Here is an 18,973-nt window from a genome sequence, read left to right as displayed (position 1 = left end):
CTTCTAATACAATCTGATCCCTTCAGACCCTGCTTTACTGCCCCTGCTCAAGCATGAAGAATTCAAGCTGGAACAGGTGCAGGGCAGGATGATTAATACAATCTGGGAACAGGGAGTCTTTCACAAGCAGAGCTGCCAACACTATCAATTTATGTGGTAGACAACTGCTTTGGGCAGTAACCCACCAAATTCCCAGTATCTGGCAGCTCTGATTCTTGGATGCTTGCAAATGCAGGAGAATTTCACAGAGCCTTCAGAAAACAACTTGACATGGAATGAACAGTGGGGCTGATATGTCCCAGGTCCCTGAAGTGTAGGTAGTTAATATGTGTTTGTCAGTTATGGACTCACAGAACTACATGGTGGCATCTTGTTTTACAAAGCATAGTAAAGTCCGACTGCCCTCTTTGCACACATTGAGGTGGGAAGGAAAAGGGCTGGGAAGGAAGAAATGCCACTTAGGCTAAAAGATTATGTCAGCAAATAAGCACAAACAAGTATGGATTTGCCTAGGATACAGTCACCCTGTAAACTGAAGATCTCACATGTTGCATCATGGCATTCCTGAAAGAGGGGGAGGTAACAGACTTGCTGCTTTAAAACAATCCTGAACATTTATGAAAGGATTACATAAAGAAGTGTCTGTAACATTAGGCGTTAAATCTGGTAAGTCCAAAGATCCTGTCCTTTTTCATCCATGCAGTAGACTGTGGGTGACTCTATATAAGCCATATCTCTTTTCTCTGGCAATCTCTCTGCGTTCTTACTCATTGGGCATCAGTATTAGTATGACTATGTGTTCCCTATTGTGTTTATCTTATTTAAATTGTCTGTTCTTTGCATTTCTTTATATATTTTCTGTTCAGTATGTCTTCCAATTGCAAAGGTAAGGGACCAGAGATCTTGACATCATTTAGCTTAGCTGAGAGCATGATCATTGAAAGAATTGTCTAGAAATGAGAAGGCCCTATCCCCCATTTTCTTCTCTCATGTAACCTCTGTGTTTTTTTCTCTAAACTTTATAACATAATCATAATCATAATCATAGGAACAAATGAGTCTCTTCTATGGCCATGGTACAATGGAGTCACAGGAAAATCTCATATACATCAGAAGCTAAATTTCCAATTCAGCCAATTGGGAACACTGTAAATAAAAACTATCCAAGACCTACTCATTTAATCCCGTGAAGGCCACAGCTAACATTCATGCTTGCTCAAGCCTGCCTTATAAAAGTCTACCTGAATCCCTTATACTAAACAATGAAGAAAAGACAACAACCTAGAACTTACAAGGAAGGTCTTTTCAATAAATGATTTAGAAACAGGGGAAGGCACCTTATGTACCTTTTCCTTATCTTTCAGATAAAGACCTCTTGGGTAAGCTTGGTAAATCCTTATCTGTTAGATAAAGGACCACTATGGTCCTTTATCGCTTAATTAAATCCTCGTACTAAGTACAATGAAGTCAATAATTTGTTATACAAGATAGCACTTCAAACTGTGTCTGCATTGGACAATGCATCTCTATCGGTTCCCTGTACCACAGCATGCTGTAATGGGTTGTGATCCATAGTCTGCTCCTGGGCAGCAAGGAACTCATTATAAAAAGGTGCCAAGCTTTGGTTGGACAGGCTGTGATAAATAAATCTGTGGGATTGACTAGATAAACTAAAGCCTCAGGATGAAACTGATTTGATATGTAGGGCCTAATTCTGTCTATCTTTCTTGTGAGGAAATTAGTTGAATGTGAAAGATCTGTGAATTTTGGCCCAAATAAAATACCAATGCAGTAAATCGCTAAAATGAAAATATATACTTGAATTTAATTGTGAAGATATGAGATATCGTGAAGTTCACAGAACAAACCCAGTTACTAGAAAAGTGCATGATAAGGACTAAGTCCTGACCACAATGTCACTTATTCACATTCACGTCACTCAGTGCTTTTACATCCACATGTATCAGGGTGAAAAAGGAAACTAGTTGGTAATAACTATAGCAATGATTACCAAGTATCATACCAGCAAGGTCTTTATGAATAGTAAATGCAGTCCAAATTTCCAAGCAGACAAATGTATTTGCCAAAAAGAAGTCTAATACACATAATGCTTCATTTAACTAATTGGCTTATTGACAACATGCTAGAGTGAACTGTTTCTGAGTTTTATTAGCAACAACTATTTTGAATATATGGATATGTTATGGATATATGGATAACCCATAAAATGAAGTGTCTTCTATCTATGCACCTCTGAAGAATTCCATTATAGTCTAAAATCATTATGCACTATGCCCAGCAAGACAAAAGTGATTTGATTCCACAATTTGCACTGAAGCTCGGCAAGTCAGGAGTCTTTTCCTGGGAAATGAGGCAAACTTGAGACTTGAAATCTGCCACTGTGTTTAGTGTTGCTCATCCCTATCAAGATATAGACAACATGGCTGGGACTTTTTCCCCTTCACTTATACTGAGACAAATCTCTCATAACTCAGATTCATCATTTAGCCCATATAAGCAAACTGAGGAGAATAATGCAGCTAGTTGAGATTAGGCATCTAACTGTTAGACAGGTAAAGCTACAGAACATTAGCCTTCCTTTAGGAGGAAGCTCCTACTGCAGCTCAAGCAGTAGTATGACAATGATGACTTTTCATGAACAATGGGACACCGAAATTCTTGGGTGCTCAGTAAGACAAAGATCCAGATGTGGATCTTGAAGATGGTGAGAGTTTTGAAGTGTGTTATTTTTATTTATTTATATCAATTCTATGCTCAATGGTAAGATCTTGGCCATGAGGATAACTGGCTACTGGAATAAATAGGTGTAACCATAAAACTGCTCTGGATTATGCCAGTCAAAATCAACCCTGTTAGGGCTATTCTATAAACTTGGCATCTCAAGGCATTTAGAGGGTTCACTACAATTACATCCACAGTCTCATAAAGCTGAAGACAACAACTGCTTCCAGGAACCACTGGTATCAAGGCTAGTCTAAATACACTGTGAGTTGCTGGAGCTGTGTGCAGGAGGGCTTGGATTTCACAGCTGTATACTTCTAGCAAATTGCACTCTTTCCTATGCGTAGTCCCTAAGGATTTCTCCTTAAATGCATAGATCCAGCTCTTGTATATCTGGCAAACTCCTCCTGTATGCTTGCCAAGTTTTAAAGGGCAAAGAATCAACAGCTGATGGTTTATGCCAGGAACCAGCAATGATCCAAATTCATCCCTTGTGTAATACTGGAAAAGCCAGTAGAGTTCCAGGGAAGAAGTTGTTGGCTTAACAAAGTAAATTTTCCTTGACATTTGAGGAATACAGAGTATCAATTAAAGTAGAGCTAATTATTGCTACTATTATTTGCATTGCAGTAGTTCCCAGAGGCCCTTAACAGGATTATAGCCTTCTGGTATGAGGAGTTCTTAGGAATGTAAGCTGTGATTGGGAAGTTAATGTATGACAGCTAATATTTGGTACCTGTATAGAAAGACTCCACATTTGGAAGGGCTCCACAGAGCACAGGGCTTTGCTCATGGGTGTGGGTCACAACAGACTGAGCCTCTAATGCTTTTTGTGCTGCTTTGAGATTTGCCTCAAGTCAACATACATCTTGTTACTCTGTAAAGTATGATACAGGCCAGCTTGTGTCCAAAGGAAGAAAGTCCATACTGGAGTACTCAACACTCAGGCCAGGCCAATAATCATAGAACCATAGAATATACAAAGTTGTAAGGGACCAGTGAGAATCATTGAGTTCAAACCCCTGGCTCCACATAGAATCACCCCAAAATTAGATCATATGATTGATATCATTGTCCAAATGGTACTTAAACTCTGTCAGCTTGGAGCTGTGCCCATTGCCCTGGGGAGCCTGTTCCATGCCCACTACCCTCTGATATCTGGGTTCCTCTGTAGCCTCTTGACTTCTTCTCTCCAGATTACTAAACATATTGCAAATGCTGGGGTCCAGAGCAGTACCCAGAATTGAAAGCTACAGTTGGAACCTTCTTCTGCAGCTGCAGATGTCCAGCTCCCCTTTCTCTTTAGATTCCCAGATAATCAGCCAAGGGGCACATGTTACACAAATGTAATGCTGGGTTAAATTGGTGGCTGCACTTCTTTCATATCTGGAGGCCAGTATTGCTTCATTCCCCTTTGCGTTGCTCACTGACTACTGCTATGCTGTCTAGACTGTAATGTATATCCTTCAGCCTGGGTTGGTGCTGATGATAATTTACGTTTTGTACTCTGCTTCACTGTACAGTGCATTCAATCCACTGAGATTTTGATCTCTGGTGGCTGACCAGCTTTCTAGAGACTTCACACAACACACATTAATAATACACTTGACAGGCACACTGCTTGTTAGGAGTGTTTCTCAGCACACAAAGGTGCCCATTCTTCACCCAGCAGCTGTTTCAGTGGCCCTTGGGTCACGTCACTCTGAAGAAATCATAACCAAAGTAAGATGCATCAAGTAGGTTGCAGACGAGGTACATAAGTTGCACCAAATGGATAAATGAATATACAGGGAATGGAAACAATGATAGTGACAGCGGTAACAACAGACGATCTACATGAACAGGTTCTGATATTCTGAAGCTATGGATAGTTTGGAGATATGTTTTCTATTCAAATGTCTTCTATTCAAAATTAATCACTTTTTTAATCATCTTTCCACTGTTTTAATTCTCATGCTATTCTCACTCATGAAGACATCTACTTGTTTTCTAAGTCCTCCCTATTTCCTCTTCTATCTTTGTGCTTATGTGGAATATGTTCAAAGAAAAACATATTTCATCTGTGTATATCTTTTCAGAGGCACTGCAGCCTCTGAGGACTGCTGCCTTTATCAACAGGGCCAAAGGCACCTATAATAGGGTGAATTCACTTTCACACACCTCATTTATATGCTTTAAATCATGAGTATCCAATCTTTTGTCTCGCCTGGGCCACACTGAGTGAAAACAAATTGTCTTGGGCTGTATAGAAGATGTGTAATATAGTTAATAAATATAAGTAACAAAACTTCTTGTAGTCCTTTATCAGGCTGAGTTGAACTGGAATGAAAACTCATGAAGAGACTACCATGAAGCTGACAAGTCTATTAACCTCTTATTTGCAAAAAGAACTTGGGCATACTTGCATTTTGCAGCACAGGTTAGGTAGAACTGAGTGAAGGCAAGAATGTTATTGAGAATCCAGAGCAGTTACGGTACCTGGAATTTGAAAACTCACAGAAAGGAAACAGAACTCACCTGAGTGAAGGTGAATACAGCCACTACACTTGTCTCTGTCATCATAGTTTGGGTCCCTATTCCAGACCTGCTTAAGTTTAGGTGTTCAGAAGCAGCCACTTTTCTTTGTATCAGAATTGTACAAAATGACTGAAGAGTCTATATACTAACAAATAGATTAAGAGTAAACTATCCTATTACTCCTCCTTGATATTGAACAGGTGTGTCAAGCATATGCAAGGAAGTACATGGCAACTTGATTTGCTTGTGGATTAATAGTCACGAAAAGTCAAATCACTACTAAAATAAGCACAAATATATAATATTGAATGCCTATCAAGTAGACCTTTACATATCTGAATGCCACTCAGATGTACATACTGTTTACATTTAATACTTCATTTCCCACCCTCAGCCAGAAAGAACACAGAGATTTCTCTCAAGGGCTGTGAAATGCAACAACCTGCTGCTGAGACTGACTGATTCTCACCTCACACATTTATTCCTGCAGCCTTTAAAGGGACCACGAAACTCCCTCCTGCAAAACAGATACCCAAAAGAAAGATGGATACCAAGATGTGATGGCTGAAATCCCAGCCCCACAGGAATTGCCACATTTTTTACCACTGGTAGTAGTAGGATTCACATTTATTCTTCTACCTCCGTGTGAAGCAATCAGAGCTGGACAGATGGACTATGTATTAAGTTACGAACCCTGACCTACTGGTGGTGTGTTTCCTAAATTAAAGTAGGAATTTGGCTGTGAGTGTACAGGAGTCGATCAAGAATAAATCTCTAGCCGTACCGTTGTGAAGCAAAGTTACAAAATGAGACCAAATGCAATTCAGGGATGAGTCTGCAGGGAGCCTGGAGCAAAGTGACATGAGAACTTCCCTATTCTCTTAGCGTGGCTTTAATCAGATAACGCTGATAATTTAAATATTAACATTGTTAATTATTTCCATGAGGATTTGTCCACTTGGGAAAGTTTTGCTTGGCACTTGAACTAGTCTTGCTATACGAGGATCCACATTATTCCTTTAGTTCAGATTGGGCTTTACAGATAGTACAAACTAAGTTGGCTGTATATCGAGACACATTTTTATACTCCTTACCTTGGCCTGTTCAGAATGCCACAAGTCCCGTCCCCCTATTAGAAGGAAAGCTAATATGGGTTGGCTTCCACAGGTTAGTTTTCTGTCACATCAGTGACCTGATCTGCCCTGTGGTCACAGAGTCATTAGACCCTCTGAAAAGGAGAGGAGTGTATTGCTAAGCTAGGAAGGGACTGAAGGAAGGCATTATCCTGCACTGTTCTGGTGTGGCCTCACCTTGAGCATCGCTTGCTGGTTTGGGCACCACAATATAAAGACATAAAAGTATTAGAGAGGGTCCGATGAAGGGTCTGGAGGGTAACCCTGACCAGCAGATGTCCCTATGTCTGTAGGGTGCAGAGCAGGCTGAGGGGCGGCCTGAAGCTGAAGATCACAGAGGAAGGTCGCTCCGTAGGCCTGAAAGAGCCGCCAAACAACGCCGCACATCCTCACCCCCAACACCACACACCACGCATGCGCACTCCCGCCCCTCAGCCGCGCACAGCCCAGGCCGCTCCACCTCCCGCGCATGCGCATTCTCTCCTCCCTCGCCCTGCCGTCTAGACCTCAGGCTGAAGGTACTGCGCATGCGTCCGCGGCTCTCGTTGACCAACCAGCGGCGCCTGTAGCCCTTCCTTCCACGAGAGGGAGGGACCGCTCCTCCGCCATCCCATCATGCAACGCGGGGGCGGCGGCGGCGACAGCGACGGCGGTGGCGGCCGCCATGTTGTGGTAGTTTGTTGTTCACCGGTGGTGGCTGCGCGCCGAGGGGCCGCCGCCGGGCGCTGAATCCGGGCCCTTCCCCATTCCCTCCTCTCCCCGTCGCTCCCGGGGGCGGCACCGGAGGCGCTGTCGGGGGTTGCCGCTGCCTGGGCACGGCGAGGAGCCATGGCTGCCGCGCTGGGAGGAGGAGCAGGTGGGTGCCGCGGCCTGCGCGGTGGGGCTGAGGGGAGCGGGCGCTGCCAGGCGATCGGAGGCAGGAGCTGCCGCCTCTCTGTCGTGGGGGGCCGCGGTGGGAGCCCGCCCTGAGGGTGAGGGGGAGTGGCCGTGCCGTTGGCCCCGCGGCCTCCGACCCTGCGGTGCGAGAGGCTGCCGCGCGGTGCCGGGGCTGCTGGGCCCGTTGGCTCTGCTGGGCCGTACGGCGCCCGCGGCTTCGTCCCTCAGAGCCGGTTCGAACCCCCAGGTGGAATAGAGGCGTTCTGGGGTCTGTTTACATAGAGGTTCCGAAGCTTCCTTTCGTTTGGTTCCATGTTCGAGCGTCTACAGTGTGTGACCCGTTTAAAGAGCTGATCTTTAATCTTGGCAGTCGGTAGTTTTATTTCACGGGTAACCCAGAAGCAGAGCGTCTCACTTGGAACGTCTAAAATGAAGTCAGTGCCTGGTCCCAGGGTTCTTGGTTGCACCACTGTGCTTCTTTTAGGCTTCTGCTGCAGCATATGAAATGATGGTTGGATCCAGTGCAGTTCTGATGGGCACATAAGGCACATCCTAAAACTATTGCTTGAGCGATTTTTAAAGAAGAAAAACTTGAACATTCCATTATGGACCATGCATGAGGGATGTTTAGGGAAAGTATGTATTTTAGATGCTGTGGCCTTGCCTTCACTGAGAATAATAGGTTAGGTAGCTCTGATCAGTCATTGCTTAACCCACTGGTCCTTGTCTGCACAATAGTTTGTATTATCTTCGTTGCAGTTTTTGATGTTGGTAGCCATCACAGAGAAGAATGCGGCTTGTCCTTACCAGAGTGCTCAGACTGTTACCAGAGAAGCAAACAGTGATGAGCAAAGTGTGTGAATACAATCAAATGTTACAAAGAAATCCCCAAATGTAAAAATGGAAAATCTGGGGCTTGGGAGGGCAGCATCAAGTGGTAATATATATAACACTGAATATACTAATTACTTCAATTGGTATGTTAAAAACTGTTGGAAGTTGAATAAGCCAATAAATAGTGGTCCATTAAATGTGATCTGTTTCCCTTATAAACAGCGGGGGTTTTAATCGGGGCGGTCACCTTGCAACACTGTATTGAATGAAAAACAAACAGAAGTGTCTATTGCATGCTTATGTTGGTATGATAGTCAAGTAAAATTCCTGATGGAAGTTCTTAAGCGTACTTCTAAGTTCACTTCAAAAAGCTTGGTGTTTACAGGAATGGTGCACTCAGCTCTTCTTGGTAAGAGGCTGCTATCTAAAGTCAATAGTGATATCCAATTGGGCAAAAGGCTTCCAAGGTGAAAAGACCAGGATTGTGTGGTTATTTGGCTTCAAAGCTGTTGGTCGCTTGGTCAGATTGCAGCTTGAGGAGTTAATGTTTTAGAATTCATTCTCAGAGTGTTTCTTTTTGACTTTACATGATGGCAGTACAACAAAATGTTTTATTATTATTTTTTAAGGATGCTTACAGAAGATCAGGTAAAGATGTGCAAAACAAGTACTGGAAAAATAAATGGAACTTGAATGTGACACAATTTTGACATAATGTTTGCCAAAGTGAGAGAGTTTTGTCCTTGCAGGTGCAGATTGCTGTCTGCATGGATATGATGCGGGGCTGATAATTGAAGTACAAAATTGCTGTGTCTGCTTAACACTTTGTGTGTCAGATAGGATGGAAGGAAGGATGTCGTACGGATTGTGTAGAGTTGTTGATCACTTCTATTTTTTAAGCTCTTAGGAAATATTGGCTTGATTCAGAAGGATAGAGTGCTCACGTGTGCTCTGTGGTCTTATAGTTGCTTGTTAGTCTGGTGGTATGGTTAAGGTGTTGATTCCCAAACTTTGGAACAAACTTGCATGCAAAACTGGGACTGGAGCAAACATTGAATGTTATAATATAACATAACAACTGTACAGCATAGCTGCTGGATTTTTTTCTTGATGTTTAAACTATAGCTGTAAATTGATGGTAGTAATCTTATTCAGTGTGAGATGGTTACAAGGGGAACCAAACAACAAACACACTAGAACTAGGCAAGAGCACTTGTTAATTGTCTGCTGTCTGATAGCACTGGTACCTTAATGGGTGAAGCTTCTGAGTTTATGCCTGAATGACAGTGAGTGAAGTCCTGGATGTGGTTCTGTCTCTGGGTATTGCGCTGTGCTGGATGGATGCAGCTGAGCACTGTGACTTACATTGAAATGTATGCACTCAAAAACTGCAGAGTGACAGAGACCTGTATCATGAAATACAACAGTTATATCAAGTGAAGACTAGTGCCGGAAAACGTTACTACTTACAGCAAGCAAGCATAGCAATTCTAAGCATTTGAATGCTTTGAAAAGCTATAAGGGAGAGCTATGTTTCTCTGCATATTATCTCATTTAAGCTCATTATAATTATTAGTCTAATTATATTGCTTTTTACTATTATTGCAGTTCTTGTTTACGAAAGCTGAAGCCAAACCATACTTTGTTACATCAAATACTGGACTGTAAGTTCTATATGACCTAAAATCTTACAGTCTAGAATGTTAAAGATAGTGATTGTTTCAGACTCAGCTGAAGTGGCCTCCAGACAAGTAGTGTTACTGGTCCACCCAATGTTTGTTGGCTGTGTAAGATGCTGAAGAGTTGAAGTTTCTCACTGGTGTCCAAAGCCATTTGGGAACTGAGCTCATGTGGATTTCATTTAAGCCTTTGGCCTTCATTCACTGTTAGACGTGCTTGTGAGGCAAGAAACCATGACAGTTAATGTTTTTCCAAAGTAAATGTATTATTAATTCCAAACAGGCTTTGGAAATGTTTTCTGTGGCTTGGTTTAAATGCAGGTTTTTATTTTGTTCCTTTAAGATACTCTTTCTTTCAAGCACAGATTAGAAAGAGAACCTCAGTGCCTGTGGCATATCATTATTGGTTCTGTTCTTATTGCTAGCGACTTGCTTTGTATCATTATAAATATGGGAAGAACACATGGAATACAGAAGCTGAGGGACACATTGTGCAATTACTATGTTGTGACAGATATTTAATCACTGAATGCTTAAGGCTTGTGTGAGTAATTGTTTACCAACATGAAGATGATATGATATTTGTCCCTAAATACGTAAACTGTGTTTGTGGTGTGTTTCTTCTGCATGTGTTCTCCTTTACAGAAAATCATAGTGTGAACGACTGTGATTTTTATGATGGGGAGCTTGACTGTCGTAAGTGAAGCAGGATTCATAGTGTCTTTCATAACATGTTTGGTTTGCATCACAGGCTTAAGGTCAGGGCTTCCTGTTGACCTGTAACTAATTATAACAAGAAAAGCACAAGAAGTTTTTATTCAGTTGATGTTCCTCGTGAAGCTTGTTATTCCCCTGTTTCACATAGCAAGAGATGTGGAAATTCAGTAGAGGAAGGTGACAGCTCTGCACTTAAATGGTATAGTCAACTAATGGAAATCTGGGTTATTCAATACCTATATGTTGTATAAAATCTTGCAATGAAACATGAAGAAAAATGTTTACCAGATAAGCTGGTAAACTGTTCTTAATCTTGCAGCTCATGCTTGTAGTGTTGTCAGGTTGTCATATTGAATGTTTTAAACACAGTGTTGGGGAATGGGAGAGATCAAGATGGAGATTATCGTCTTCAGATCTAAGCATAGAGAGTGTTTTTTCCATGTAGGTGATGGCTTTTCCTTCCCCCTCCCCCCCCCATTTATTTATTTAAAGTAGCCTCCTTCAGTCATGCCCAGATGCAGTGTATCTAATTACTTTAAAAGGCTACTGCATAAACAGGGCATGATAATTTATTATTATTATTATTTTTTTTCCATTGATTGGATTTTTTATTACAAGTTTTAGCCTTTCTCCATCTTGTTTAGGTTAAGGAGAAATCTTTGATTCTTTATTCAGTGTCTAAAAGTAGTAGTAAGTTTGGTATTTGTGGTAGTGAAATACTGAAGTAGGCTGAAGTACCTGATTTTGAACTGTGAAGGAGGTTCCAGAGACAGTAGTTGGCCTTCCAGAAAGCGTGCAGCTGCTTTTGTAGCAAGAACAATGTAGCCATCAAATGTTTTTCCCAGGCTAGAAGTCTTGGGTTGCAATAATATACTCCATCTTAGCAACAGTTGCTATGTAGGACTACCTTTTTAGGTTGTGTTGGTACCATTTTAAGATATGTGGGAGCTTTGCTCTGCAGCATTCTTGCTGATTCACCTCCCACACTCGTGAGACTTTGTGTGGCTTAGGACTTCCATTTTACATGGAAAACGATTAGTGTAAATTTTACTGAAAGGAAGACCAGAGAGTAGGAAGGTACCATCAGCATAGCCAGAGGGGAAATAAGGCTTGAATTCTGTAGGTTTCTAGTGTGGATGAATTGTTCTAATAAGGTTGTGGGGGAAGGGAGCAAAAGACCACTGCCACCAAAAAACCAATCAGATCACATATCATAAGGGGAGAAAATGAGCTGTACAGCAGCTTATAACACTGCTCTAGTTGTACCAGGTGAAGTAGAAAGCAGTCGGACCTTTTTGGTGCAGGGAATGAAGTGCGTTTGGCAGTCTTTTTGCATGCTCTGGATCCCAGCTGCCCAGAGCCCTGCATGGCAGGCAGGCCTAACAGCATCCAGGATCAGTCACTGCTGCATCCTGCAACTTTTCTGAAGCTTAGCAGATGGTGATTTTCTTAGCGCTGCAGCAAGGAAGAACTGAGTGTTGGCTTATTTCTTTCATTTTTCTTCATAACTGGTCTTTCCTGTTTTGTTGTTCATGCTTTGTGTGTGTGTGTGTGTGTGTGTGTGTGTGTGACAGGTCTTGTTATTTCCGTCACTGTACTGCCTGGAAGTTAGAGGGTCTCTATATTTAGTGATCAACTGTCAGACTCTTCCAGTCGATACTATTAATCTACACACACCTCGGTGAGCTTTGCCATGAATGAGGAGCCCTAGCTGTTGTGTTCCTTCCCTGATAACACTGCAAGAAATACAAAACCTTTTTCACATCTTGCAGTGGACATTTCCATGCTTAGAGGCCCTATGTTCATGGGTTCCCCCCCCCTCCCCCCCTTTTTTTTTTCCTTCTCACCTCACACATAAGACAGAATTATTCTAGCGAGGAAAAGTCTTCTGCTGTTGCTACCTGCCCAGTGCTGAGTGTTTGTCATTCTGTAGGAGTTAATGTTTCATGAGTACTTAACCATGCTTGACACAAAGATTGACTTCTTCGAGGGGAAACGTCTACACAGGTTACACTGGTTGTTGTTAACAGTTTTTTGCCTGCGTGATTGAAAAATGTAGTTTAAGAAACAAACCCCTAAGTCACTCTGCCAGAGATATGCTAGGTATTACATGGCACTGCATGTGTAAGGCCTCAGTGCCCATTTCAGTGTTTGTCATCTCAGACTATGAATCTGGGACTGAATAATGTTTGCAGGTCCGTGGCTGTTGTAACCTGATTTTCTAAAGGAGAATTAGGAACTACTTTGGGTTCTGACAATGACTGATGACATAGTGGTATAGTTTGTAATTGTTGTCGGTGTCAAATGCCATGGAACAAATAAATATAAAGCCTGGAAAAGATGTCTCCCCTTGCCACAAAGATCCTTATGTCATAAGTGTGTTGTGAGATGGGAAATGATGGCAAGGAAGTGATAGGGGACGTGTGGAGCAGTTCTTAGAAGCTCCGCTCACTGCACACACATTAACTGGGCATTGCTGAGGCTTTGGGATGCATCTTGGCACAGGGCATTTGTGGAAAGGGCTTTGAAGGAGTGTAATGCAGCTTTGGACTTTAGTAGGAGTTGCTGTTAATACAGTAGGAGAATTTTTGAGAGGTTGGAAGTGTTGAAGTTTGTGTCACTGCTGAATGGGGGTTCAGATATGCACTAGAAATTTGGCAGGAACTTGTTCTCTTTGTTGTTGAAGTGGAAGCACTTTTTTGTCGGTGAGACATAACTATCTGGCCTAGAGAGGTACTGAATTGTAGTGAAGTTTTCTTTTTGCTGTAAAGAAACATCAACAGGGAAGCAGATTTTGGCATGTAGTTTTGTGTGTTGTCTGGGTTTAAACTTAGCTGAAGTTCAGGTCCCCCCCATGTGAGAGTTGTGTGCTGTATTTCCTCGTGACAGAACTAAGATCTTGTCTTCAAGCTGTGTTGGTTTATAATGACGTTCTCTATGCTTCTAACAGTGGTACCTGGGACGCAAAACCACAGTTCTTTGCAAGGAAAACAGGCAGATCATAGAAAGAAGATGCTGACTCTGGGTTATGGTGATTGTTTTCAATTGACTTAGTCTGTGAGCACTCCTAATTTGGGTTACTGCAAACTCAGTCATATTACTTTATATGGCCTTTGGAGGTGATTATATCAAGTGAGTGGATTACTTCCGTTCAACTGTAAGAACCTTGGCCCTGCAGGAGGATATTTATGCCTTTAAAATGGCAATCCACTGTGATAATCCCTGCGGCATGGTTTGAATAATTCTAGGGAAAACAATGTGATATTTGTTTTAGTGATGACAAAATTGGATAACTCAGTGTTCCAGAGGAAGATAGTGTGTGTTTGAATATGTCTGGCTTTTTCTTATGGGTAGAATAGGATTTGAAGGAGGCTGTGGTACATGGATGTTTGAGCAGGGAGATATAAGTTTGGAGTTGGTTTCAGTTGTGAAAATACAGAATATCATTTAGAATATCGTTTAGAATATAGACATATTTGAAAGCAGTAAATGGAACAAAGGAGAGTTATTTTTATCTACTGTTTCAAAAGCAGCAAGTTGCCACACATTTTTTATTGCATTATAATTCCTACGAGCAGCCTTATTTCCATAGTGACATGGTAGAAAATTCAGCTCTGGGAACATCACTAAACCAACAGTTTTTTAAAAGAAGTTTCAATTTTTAATGTTTTTTTTTCTTCCTTTTTGATTTGTATCGGTCACTAATACTCGTATTTTGGTTATGTGAAGAAGTGAATAAATGTGTTGCTGCATGTGGTGAACACTCACTAAAGGATGTTGGGATTGAGTTTAAAGAGGAAAAGATAGACTTGGGGTGTTTCTTTTGTTTGAGGGTTGTTAAGGGCAGAAATGTGCAAAACCAGTTGATCATTGACATTGTACTTGGACCAAGATTTGAGCAGGGATTGTGCTATGAGGGCAATATGTGTATGCTTAGTAACAGTGTAACCTACTTTCAGTTCCTGTGTAGTTTGTTCTTTTTAATTTCTGGTTGAGACAATTGAAGGTGTTTTATGCCTGACCCCCCTCGACTTTCTTGAGTTGCTGGTACCTTCCTGCCCTATGCTGATGCTTGCTTCCATTTTCAGAGTACCTTTCCAGGACCCCAGTGTGGATGAATGGGTGTGATGTGCACAAGGCAAGCAAAGGACTATTGGACATCATTTCCTTGACCTGCACTGTGCTTGAGCTTCATGAATTCCTGGGAAGCTCCTGTCAGAAGTGATTGCTTTTGAAACAACCTTGAATTTCAAAAAGAATTATTTCATGTAGTTGCCTTTCTTTTTTTTTGTTTTTAAACAGATGATGACTTTGATCAGTTTGATAAGCCTGGTGCGGAAAGATCTTGGAGACGAAGAGCTGGAGATGATGAATGGGACAGGTGGGTAGAATATTGTTATGTTCAGCTTCTGTATATTAAATTACATTGCTGTGTTTTCCGATTCTCACATTTTGTATTCTAACATTTGCTGTAGTGCACATTTAGATACTAATGAAGACGTTGGTTGTTATGCATGTGTCAGCAGTTGTTAGACTGTGCCAAATGTATACTTGCCTTGAGGAATATAGAGAACACTATGAAGAGATGCTATTTAAAATTAGATAAGTATAAAGCATTTGTGGTATGTAATTAAATTTACAATTACTGTCCTGGTTTTCCGCTACCTCTTTAGTAGGATCTTAATAATCGACTTAAACAGATTTTTTTGGTAGTGCTTGAATTTGAGGATTTCTAAAATAGATGTTTAAATTCTTCAAAATCCTTTGATAATGGAGCTGACACATGACCTTCTATTGAAAAAGTATCATTGCTATTCCATCAGCTATCATTCCATCATTGCATGAGGATCTAGAAATGCATGAACTTGGTTATTTTTGGAGATTGCGTGTGTGTTATGGAAAACCTATGTCTAGCTGCTGATTTGACTTGTCTGTTCTTTATGGGAGAGAACTTTTCACTTTCTATGAAGCTGATCTTTTTTTTGTTATTCCTGTTTAGCAGTTGAGAGACTTGTTTAGATTGTGCCAGTTGTCATCAGGTTTCACTGTGAAAAAGGGAAAAAAATGAAATAGGCCTTATCTAATAATCGCTCTTGTCACTGTAGTAAACAAACTTTACTGTGAGTAGTTTTCCACTGAGCTGAGCACTGGGAGTGAACCAGCTACTCTGCATTTATTGTCATTCCAAAGGGATTAGTTAGTTTCCTCTTCCATGCTTTCCTGCTAGGCTGAGTGAGCAGTTCTCATTGCTCTAGGAGGTAAATAAGAATGAATAAGGAACTCAGACAGTATCTTGAGTGTACACTGTTCTGCTGTATTGCTGTTGTGAAGGATATTGCTGCTCTGTCATGCCAAGCACAGCTGTGGGTTGGATGGTGAACTGCATCAAGGAGCTGATCTGCTTTGAGAATGCAATTAAAGTAACTTGTTGGAGGCAATTCACTGTACTGTGCTGCCTCCCAGCCCCCAGAAATGTGATGTCGTGCTTGAGGTAGCATGGGATGCCTCAGAATTACTGAAGCCAATGTCATGGGCAAATAGTAATAGAATATCTTCTTCTTTTTCTTCTTTTTCTTTTTCTTTTTTTTTTTTTTTCCTTTTTTTTTTTTTTTTTCCTTTTTTTTTTTCCTTTTTTTTTTTTTCCCTTTTTTTTTTTTTTTTTTTGCCTTTGCTTCTGACTTTATGGTTCGACTTCTTGATGTTGATTGGCCCCATTTGTTTTGTAGCTCTCCTGCTGTTGTTACTGAGAACATATGGAAGAGTCAAACAGTTACTCCATTGGAAGAAGTAGTGTATAAGTAGTGCATTGCTAAGGGTAAACCCCTGATGGCAAAACTATTTTCATAGCACTTGAGAGAGGTTATAGAATATTTTCACTAAGCTGAGAGAGTTTGAAGTTTTCTCTTTTAAATGTGCTCTTTTATTTTTATTTTTTAAATTGGTTTTTAATTAATAGTTATATTTTATTCTTTAGTAGAATTGTAAGGGAAGTGGTTTCAGGTTCAGCACTGGTGATTCATGGAATCATTATGGTTGGAAATGACCTCTAAGATCATTTAGTCCAGCCATCCATCTACCACTGATATTGCCCAGTAAACCATGTCCCATAGTACCACATTTCTACATTTCTTGAAAACTTCCAGGGACAGTGAGTCAAACATCTCCCAGAGCAACCTGTTCCAGTGTCTGACCACTCTTTAGGAGAAAAAATTTTTCCTAATATCCAACCTGAACCTCCCCTGGCACAACTTGAGACCATTTCCTCTTGTTCTATCACTGTTACTCAGGAGAAGAGGCAGATCCTCACCTCACCACAACCTCCTTTAAGGTAACTGTAGAGGGCAGTAAGGTCTCCTCTGAGCATCCTCTTCTCCAGACTGTTCTCCAGAGTAAGTGATCCCAGTTCCCTCAGCTGCTCCTCAAAAGACTTGTGCTCCAGTCCTCTTACAGCTTTGTTGCCCTTGGACACGCTTCAGGGCCTCACTGTCTTTCTTGTAGTGAGGAGTCCAAGACTGAGCACAGTACTCGAGATGTGGCCTTGTCAGAGCTGAGTACAGAGGGCTGATCACCTCCTCCTCCTGCTGGCTGCATTATTTTTGATACAAACCAGGATGGCACTGTCTGTCTTGGCCTCCTAGACACGCTTCTGGCTCATGTTAAGTTGAATGTTGACTAATATACCCAGGTCCTTTTCCTCAGTGCAGCTTTCCTGCTTCTACCCAAGCCTTCAGTGATGCATGGGCTTGTTACGGCCAAAGTGCAGGACCCAGCACTTGGTCATCTTGAAGCTCATCCCATTGACTTCAGCCCAGCCTAAGTCCTTCTGAGTGGCCTTTCTACCCCCAGGCAGCTCAGCACTTCCTCTCAACTTGGTGTCATCTTCAAACCTACTGAAGATGCACTCAATCCCCTTGTCCAGGTCGTCAATGAAAAGATATCCAATAGGACAGACCCCAATACTGACCCCTGGGGGTCACCACTTCTGACCACTACCCAGCTGGATTTACCGCCAGTCTTTTAACCAGTTCCTTACCCAGCAAAGTGTGTACCTGTCTAAGCCCTGAGCTGTCACCTTCCCCAGGAGGATACCATGGGAGACAGTGCCAAAAGCTTTGCTGACGTATATGTTAAACTATGTCAGCAGCCGTTCCCTCATCCACCAGGCTGGCCACCCAGTCATCTTCCTGATCACTTGAGAGAAAACTTTTTACAAATTTATCTAATAGAGCATTATTTCCCTTGCAAATGTTAGAGTTATTATTTTAATACTACTTTTTCATAGATTGCCACGTTCTCTTGTGGAAGTGTTAAGTTCTGTGGTTGTCTGGGCAACTGTAAATACCTTGTCCCTGAGCATGTTACTGCCTAATGTAGTTGCTTGAATTTTGTAGCTACTGACTCTGTTCTGTATAGGACATAATTTACTGAAAATAAATGAGCATGGTACATCTGTGAGCATAGTAGACCTGGGATTTTTTTGATTCCTTGTGCTTCGTTTTGCAACATACTTTTCTGGGAGGAGGGTGAGAGAGTGATGCATCATCCATCCACGCTTGCACTGTGTTGCTTCTTAGCAGAGTCCCATCCCCCATACACGTAAACCATTTTGAATTCCCAGTTCTTTCAGCTCTCAAACAGTGAAGGGTGATTACTGAGAATTGGAAGGGTTTTATTATTTTGGAGTACAAATGTCACATTGTTCTTAGAGAATTTTTCCCATTACTTTTTTTTGGGTTTTGTTTTATTTAAACATTCTTTCCGAAAACATTTGTCCTTGCTACTGCTCATGTTTAATGGGGCATGCTCATGAAATCAGAGGCCAGAGAGGCCCATATAATCTGATGTGCTTATCACGGGCTGTTAACTTATACGTTTATCTCTACAAGTAGCTGAAAGCTTGAGTTTGGGAAAAATGTACCATTCCAGTGCTGTTCATTGAGATGACAGAAGTGATTTGATAGTTGATTTTTGTGGAAATTTATTTGATCTGACCCTCGTCTGCGGCAGTTTCTCTATACTGGCAAAAAAATGTCTTCCATTTTGTTGTGGTTTTTTTTTTAAGGGTATTTTCTTATGGTGATTTGGTGAGCTGAATTTATTCAGTCAGGGGAATAATGAATATTGAGAGGTAGTGAGTCTGTCTCTTCTGAGAGCAGCAAAGTATTTGAATACTGTAGCGTTAGGAAGACTTTTGTCGTGGTGATATTGAGGATCAGTTTCCTTTGGAACTGTCACGGATGTGTACTTTTATTCCAGCTTAATTTGTTTTGTATGGCTTTGGTATCAGCTTGCAGCCATTTGGTTTTCTCTTGTTTTTTCCCTGCTAGCCTAAAATCTTGTGGTAGTGGTTTTGTTAGTTGCTTTAAGTGAGATCCGGTAATTCTGGTTCCTCTTCTTTCTGATCTATAACTTCAGATTTAGCTCAGGTTTCTTTTTTAATAGCTGTGTGTGCTTTATTGTGGAGGCTTTCCACTA

At 41.4% G+C, this 18,973-nt stretch overlaps 1 protein-coding gene across 5 annotated transcripts in view; it reads left to right on the top strand.

Moving 5' to 3' along the window:
- Nucleotides 1-6,985: 6,985 nt before the first annotated feature.
- The window catches only part of RBM33 (RNA binding motif protein 33), an 85,142-nt gene continuing 73,154 nt past the window's right edge, over nt 6,986-18,973 (top strand). For 3 of the 5 annotated variants that reach the window (XM_072328042.1, XM_072328041.1, XM_072328040.1), the window contains exons 1-2: nt 6,986-7,248; nt 14,801-14,879. In XM_072328042.1, the coding sequence (XP_072184143.1) occupies nt 7,221-7,248; nt 14,801-14,879 (107 nt within the window). In that variant the 5' untranslated portion in view covers nt 6,986-7,220. The remainder of the gene's footprint in view (nt 7,249-14,800; nt 14,880-18,973) is intronic. The other 2 variants (XM_072328043.1, XM_072328044.1) reach the window with 1 other exon arrangement.

The sequence above is a fragment of the Excalfactoria chinensis genome, chromosome 2 (genome assembly GCF_039878825.1).
Source record: "Excalfactoria chinensis isolate bCotChi1 chromosome 2, bCotChi1.hap2, whole genome shotgun sequence".
Taxonomy (NCBI): domain Eukaryota; kingdom Metazoa; phylum Chordata; class Aves; order Galliformes; family Phasianidae; genus Excalfactoria; species Excalfactoria chinensis.
The sequence above is the reverse complement of the archived record's forward strand: the minus strand, read 5'-3'. Positions and strand labels throughout refer to the sequence as shown.